This window comes from Aulonocara stuartgranti (assembly GCF_965226115.1).
Source record: "Aulonocara stuartgranti genome assembly, chromosome: 9".
Classification (NCBI taxonomy): domain Eukaryota; kingdom Metazoa; phylum Chordata; class Actinopteri; order Cichliformes; family Cichlidae; genus Aulonocara; species Aulonocara stuartgranti.
The window spans coordinates 15,089,175-15,096,647 of NC_138960.1; the positions used below are offsets into that span (position 1 = coordinate 15,089,175).

Consider the following 7,473-nt stretch of genomic DNA (forward strand, 5'->3'; position numbering starts at 1 on the left):
ACTAGTGCTTAGAGTAGCTGAATAGTGTTTGTAGCCAAAAACGTGACTCAATCTTCGTCTGCAGCCACACGCTAGAAATCAAAGCAATCAGAACGAGGTTTTCTTTTGCCAGCCAGTTGGGAAATACATATTTTTCCTTGGTGACAGGCTGCATGGATATGGTTGTGTCTAGTCTCCAGTTCTTGGGCCTTATTCACTTGTTCTACATTATCACGTCACACATCCCAAATTACAGACAAATCGTGTGGTTAGTGGTCACATGTCTGCAAATCCTCAATATGGTGCTACATTGGAAACCTCATCGCAGTTGCATTGGTCTCTATCAGATTGCCAGTCACTGACCAGTCTGTAGGCCTGTGTGACTCTGGGACTGGTCTCTAAATTTGATGTTTAACAGGATCTGTTTTTCTAGTGTTGCACTTTGCAGACAGTCTCTGAACAAAAATTTTTTGCCACTTTTGCAACAACTTAACTTTTATAAATACTGGTCTCATGTGTTTATGCTCTCAGTTATTAGTTTTAAAGTAGATGATAAAGCACTACATGCTTGACTGACAAGTTTCTAGAATATGAGTCTGCTGCACTCTCGCAGTCAGATCCACTCCTAACTTGTCATTAAAAAAACACTTGATGTCGAACTCCAAAATGCCAAACCTTCAAACCAATAGACACTATCAAGGTGACATGTCCATTTTTATATACAGCCTATGTTACCATCACTGGTAACCACTTTCTAACTTCTGTACAGGTAAAAATAGCCAGCCTGCACACTCATATTTTACAACAATGAATTGATGTTTTATAAAAAAAAAGATGGTCAAGCTGTAGAGGTGTCTGATGGAAATTTAACCTACTTCCTGTGCTGATTAAAGCTTGGGAACAAGTGAGTCAGTTGACCTTTTAGTTGCTGTTTCAAAAGGTCAAACACACACCGCTCAGCTCAGCAGCATGGTTTCTAAAAGCCGCAATAACTGCAGGAAAAAGCACCGGTGCAGTCATGAAAGATTGGGTTTGGGCACAAAAAACAAGACTTTTCTGCATCAGAGAAATGGTAAATATTGGAGCCGATGTTTGAGTATTCAATGATGAGCAAGCTACCGAGAGATGAGTTTTTGGTGAAAAGACTTTAAGCAAACAGCAGCTGCACTGTGTCCTTTTTCTCTCCAGAGTCAGAAGTGTTGTAGTTCCTGCTGATGCTGCAGACTCTTGATATCAAATGATGAAGATCAAAAAGAAGAGATCCTCAGTAGATAGTTCTGCAATGTGCGTACAAAACCTTGAATTCTTATTGATGTTTTTTTCCCTTTTTTTCTTTCTGTTGCAGATGAAGGGCCATGTTGCCCCCAAAGGGCCGTAATATCACTGTGAAGTCGTGAACGAAACCAGCTCTGCTTCCCCCCCTGCATTTCTTCTAGAGCCGATTAAATTGTGTTTTCCCTCTTGTGAAAATACCTTTTTTCCTGGAAATGGAGACTCTTTCCCAGGATTCGATGCTCGAGTGTCAGATCTGCTTTAACTACTACAGCCCCCGACGGCGACCCAAACTCCTGGATTGCCGACACACATGCTGTTCGGTGTGTTTGACCCAAATGCGTAGCAGCCAGAAAGAGATCCGCTGCCCATGGTGTCGTGGCGTCACCAAGCTCCCCCCGGGCCTGTCCGTGTCTCACCTCCCGGATGACCCAGACATCATCACCGTCATCGCCATCCCTCACACCTCTGAGCACACGCCTGTCTTTATTCGCCTCCCCAGCAATGGCTGCTACATGCTTCCCATCGCTAAAGACCGGGCACTGGGCCTGCCAGGGGAGCTGGGATGTCGCTTCTTGCCCGGCAGCCAGCAGAAGGGGGTGACAGTGGTGACTGTGCCCGAGGAGCAGCCACTGGGTCTGGCTATGGGTCTAGACGGTGTAGGTTTGGAGGGAAGTGAGGGAGAGAGGAGGGTTACTGGTCCAGTGGGAGGAGCAGGAAAGGGCTCCACATGGTCTGGAGTGTGCACAGTGATCCTGGTGGCGTGTGTGCTGCTCTTCCTCCTGGGCATCGTGCTGCACAACATGTCCTGCATCTCCAAACGCTTCACTGTTATTTCCTGCGGCTGAGGGAGGCCGCTGCGGACCCCCTCAGGATTCCCTCCCACCAGCCCTGCCTCTCCTCAGGGTGGGACTCTGTTAAGGAGAGGGAACTAAACTCACATCGAGGGCATTAAAGGAAACTACAGTGCAGTGTAGAGAGACAGTGATGATGATGATAAAGAAGAAGAGGGCAGGAAGGAGAGCCACAAACTGGTCTAATGTTGTGGAGTTTTTTTTAATCCTTGAAATGGAAATATGCATTTAAATCTTCACTCTCCTCTCATTGGACAGCACTCTGCTGGCGTTGAAACACCCACCTTTCTCCATTCCTTCCATTTTTCCTGAAAGAACGCTTTGGGAATCCCTCCAGATACGTTTCTGGCCCGCCGATTTGTTTTTGGCTGGAAACTGTGCTGACACTCACACTCGCTGTGGTTGGATTGCCCGTTTAGTCTGTGGTTTGTAGAAATGCATCATCATAGAGTTGTTTAGATGAATGCCCGCTCCGAGTGCGATGTCTCCAGCTGGTGCTGCAGTACAGGGAGTCCGGACTTGGCCGCTCACCGTTCCCTGATGTTGCAGGAATTAACTGTGCAGGATTTTCTTCTGCCTCCTCCAGCCTGAATATTCTGAGGAGCTAAAATCAATTTTCTTTTTTCTTCTTTTTTTTTGTCAAAAACACAACCTGTGCAGAACAAACTGTTGCTGTGATGATAGTTCCACATAGTTAGTAAAGGCTGCGTTGTCAAAAATATGGATTGTAATGTTCATACATACCAGCTGAAATACAAACACAGGTAGTACAGAGTCGTGTTATTAGGGCTTTAAGAAATAAACAATGTTAAATGAATTGATTGTCATTGGTTCCAGCCTCTCATATATCAGGTTTTTCTGTCTTATATAACTGTACGATAAATACTCTTGTACTTTGGCCTGTTGTTTGCACACAAAAACAATCTAAAGCTGTCACTTAGGATTGCCAATTAACTCATAATTGACAGAGAATTGGTATAAGCAATTTAATGAAGAAATTAAGACCTTGAATTGGTATTAATTTAAATGAAAATGATGAGCATTTGGAAGAATAATTTAGCTTCGCTTCAGGCAATTGGATGAGAAGTTCAGCATCACCTTCTTATCTGTCTTGAAGCTATAGAGAAGGGATATCTTTGCAAGAAAAACACGTTGCACTAGCTTTAGAGCATCAGAACTTCACTTTGAAGTTAGCTAGGCTAACGCTTTCCTCTTGTGTCCGTGTAACTAGCTAGCAGGTTAGCTTTCAAAATGAAGCTCTAAAAAATAAAACATTTGAACATCAAGACGTACCAATATAGAGCTTACCTGTTAGGGCATATTTATTAACTTTAAAGTTAACTTAATTTTAATAGTTAATGAATATTCAAAATTTTACTTTTTTTTTTTCCCCTCAAATTAGCTGATTGGCTAGCTTTCTACATCTCTGCCTGTTTAAAAATAAATAAATCACAGCTTGATATTTTCTATTGATATTTTTTCTTCTTTTTTTCATTTGTTCTTCTTCAAAAAAATAATCAGAAAATATTTTTCTGTAATTCGAGAACTTTGGATATATTAAAAAAGAAATCACATTTTTTAACTTTAAAGCAACCAAGGCTAGATGGTTTCCCCATTTGAGCTGAGCTCCAGCTGAGAATGGACAGATACAGTGATGCTGATCCTCTCATCAAATTCTCTGCAAGGAAGCCAACAAGCTCATAAAAATTTGAGTTTTCAAAATTGCAGCATTCTTCTGTTTTATTATTTTCAGTTTTTATGTTTTTGATGTTTATTCATGTGATTGAATTTGTTCATTTGCTTTTTCATCCTGACCCGCCTCATACTGACTTCATCCTCTAAAGCCAGATCCTCCAGGCCTTCGCCAGCAGCCCACATGCCATCTTCCTCCACCTTCTCATCTTCCCCTTAATTCTGAAACTGCTTTGTATATGGGCTGAACTGTAAAACAACGAGTTTATGTAGTATGTGAGTAACAAGTCAAGAGTGGGAGGCCGCTGTAAGGTTACTGTTAATGAGGGCTGTATTGATTTATCTGCTTTTGAATATTTCACTGCAGAGGTGGATATTTCTGGACTCATTTTATTCCCACTTTTGTATGTTGAGGCAAGCATTTTGTCTGCTTACTGTAAATCAGTAGATGTACAGTACACATAAACAGGGTAAACGCTTTTGTACAGCAGTCTCATCATGTACAGAATGATTGTAATTGTCATTTTTGATCATTTCCTTTTTCTTTGACATATTTTAGCCTTTTTTGTGTGTTTGAGCTTAAATAAACATGAGTTATTCAGGGCGCGCAGATTTGTTTCACCACACCAATGATAAACATGAGAAAAATAATGTTTAATATAATACTCTAGGTTTATTTCAGACACCTAAACTATAAAATGACTTTTACCCTGAAAAACAAACTAGAAGAAATATTATTTGATTTATACTCAATATTTATTGGGTTGGATTCCTATCAGCATGATTTTATCGACTGCCGCCAAAGTAAGAATTCCAAACTGTTCAAAGTAAATAAATTTAGAGATTAAATCAAACGTGCTTCAGATATTTTGCCTTTCAGCTCTGCGACACTCTCCTGAAAAGGCGTTCAGGGTGCAGAGGGGGCAGCTGTTTTGTTCTGCAGATGCAGGGATAGATGGAGTTAAGTTCAGCTGAAATGGTTTGTGTCGTGCTGGTTGCTACGAAACAGCGCTGAAGGTCCTTTTGAAGTTACTCAAAGTTGAAATATTTCCAGCTCCTAGCACTCTGTGTTCTATATGCTCTAAAGAACTTTCTAATTTCTCAACACTTGGGGTTTAAGTGGTGTTTTGGGGAGATAGCTTTCTCCAAGATTAAAAAAAGTTGGATTTTATTTATGCCTGTTAGTTGGAGATAATTGCTTAATAAACATTAATAAATTGTTATTCATTTCTTAAAATGTCATCATTGCCTTTAAATCATCAAAAAGATCCTCTAATGGACCTTGCAACCCAAAGCTCTTATTACTGTTAACATTTAAAAACACCCATATCTCGATGCCTAATGTAGAATCACAGCATTTCTACTGGGAACTTGAGTCAAAATGTCAGTTTAAAGCATTACAAGTATGTCATGCACAGTTTTATTACCATAATGTGGCATGACTGCTACTTTTAATCCACAAGAGCAATGCTGAAGGGGACAAGTGAAGGATGTGCTCTTAAAGACCAGCTTAACCCATATGGGTTTATTCAGCCATGCTTCATAAGGTCAAATATATCTGCTAAAGTTTTTTTTGTATCTATGTCTCAGATATCTGTGGAATCTTTGGGCTTAAAAGAGACAAAAACAAAAAAATATCCAACTCTGCCAACCTGTTGTCAAGTACTACACACTTAGTCCACACTTAGAATAGTGTTAGTTAGATAGTATTTTTGTAGCTGAAAGTTTTTGCCAAACAACTTATCTTTGGCTGATGTTCCCACACAGCACAGCCATCCATTTAAATGGCAGGTTTAATACCAATATCCACCCTAAGCCCTACAAGGACTGACCTCTCACAGTGTTCACCTGTCTGAGGAGTCCTTGAAAACTAAGGTTATTTTTAATTTCTTTAGAGCCAAGAACTTAAAGGACCAACTCTCTCACTGGAACATCTTATAGGCTTTTGTCTTAAAGAGTGAACAGAGGGAAAACATGGTTGCTTCTCCCATACTTGCTGTTTTTCAGTAACCTTATAGTTAACGTCATTGCACTTTGAACTGTGGGTAAATTTAAGCAAGACATATGTGCATTTTTTGGTGCAGTTGGTGTAGGAACAACAACCAGTCTTCACAAGGCAAGCTAACAGAGGACTGTTACCAACTTTTATGATGAACTTTACATCAAAGTGCACAAAATGCCATGTTGCTCTTTCAGCGATGTTGTTTGGTTGACACTGTTGATGCCAGGGATGTGTGTAATGCCCCTCAATATCCATGAATCTGTGATGTGGACATTTGCATTGAGCTGTAATTATGAGTTGGATAGGGTTGAAGAAGGTCATCAACCCAGCAGCAGGCCCAGTTTTATGCATCGGGGCATTTTTGTTTACTCCAGGAAGTTTACTCAAGCGCACGTTTCTAACTAAACAGTCTGAAACAGACTCTATGAGGGAGCTGTGCTCAGACCCTAGCACCGTTCACCTCAATCGTCATTCAGCTCGTTCACACTGAGCACATGTGACAAACGTGAAAGAGTCTGGAGATACCATGGTATTCATCAATCTGAATAAATATCAAGCATCGATGATGGCATACTAAGACCTGTAGTATGGTCCAGAACCAGTAGTAGGCTTATGAATAAGATTCAGCACCAGTCCATTGAGTGTTTGGTGACCATTAGCTTTTGATTTGCTACAAACCTCATAGCTCTAAATGTGATGTCTGTATGTAATAGTTTCAGTATCCAGACTAAGAACATTAGTTTTAATCATAAATTTTTAGTGATAAACTGGAAGAATATAAATTTAAAACGCCAAATAAAACCAATATAAACTGTGAAAATGTGAATTTGTGGTGTGGCCAAGATCTATGTTACGGTTTAGTGAGCAATGGGCCACCATGAACAAGACTTCAAAAGCAGAAAAACAGGTTAATGAAAAACAAGCCCATCTTTTTCTTTTATCCATCCATCATTTCATGTGATGTAAGCTAAAGACAGCGGATGAAATCCACCTGGAAGAAAGTCTTGTTCCTCCCATTATACTACCATTTCATCTCTTTCAGTCCCTCCACTGACTGAAAGAGAAACCAAATCACATCGCTGAATCTCCTTCTTATTCTCTGTGTTAATTGTTTTATTTCTGTTCCAATCAAAATGTGCCCTGTACTTCCTGTTTTCTTTCTTTCTTTAAAAAAAACAAACAAACAAAAAACAAAGCAAAAACAGAAACTTAAGAGACAGAAGTGTAGAGGGAGGCTTGTCATTTCTGTGCCTGTGTTTGTACAATGCCGTGAAGTTCCTGTTGTAGTTTCCTGTGTGTGTCAGCTCTGATGATGGCTGACAAAGCAAGCAGCAGCTGTTTTCAGTGAAATATTAAAGCAAACACTGAATCTAAGCTAAGGACTCTGTCTTTAATTAAACCTCAATTGCACCTATTTTCTGGTGATATATCAACTTTTTTTATTAAAAGAAATTGAGCCATGTAAAAGATTTAAAACAAAAGCATATTCCCTGTTGCTTTATGTATTGAAATCCCATATGTCATGGTTGAGTAAACTCAGTGGAGAGCAGACTCCCTTTTGTTTACCCTCAGGAACCTCTTTTCTTTTTTTATTTATTGATATAGTGGCACCGTGGTAATTAGGTTCCCCCAGGGGCCAACTGCATCCAGCCTTGCTGCAGTAAAACACCTCTG

The 7,473-nt window shown here is 40.1% G+C and overlaps 1 protein-coding gene across 12 annotated transcripts in view; it reads left to right on the forward strand.

Annotated features, from left to right (window-relative positions):
• Positions 1-7,173, forward strand: part of rnf152 (ring finger protein 152) — an 86,651-nt gene extending 79,478 nt beyond the window's left edge. For 9 of the 12 annotated variants that reach the window (XM_082547505.1, XM_082547502.1, XM_082547506.1 and 6 more), the window contains one exon: positions 1,325-7,173. In XM_082547505.1, coding sequence (XP_082403631.1) covers positions 1,467-2,099 — 633 coding nt within the window. In that variant the 5' untranslated portion in view covers positions 1,325-1,466 and the 3' untranslated portion in view covers positions 2,100-7,173. The remainder of the gene's footprint in view (positions 1-1,324) is intronic. The other 3 variants (XR_014279038.1, XM_082547503.1, XM_082547504.1) reach the window with 1 other exon arrangement.
• Positions 7,174-7,473: the final 300 nt, after the last annotated feature.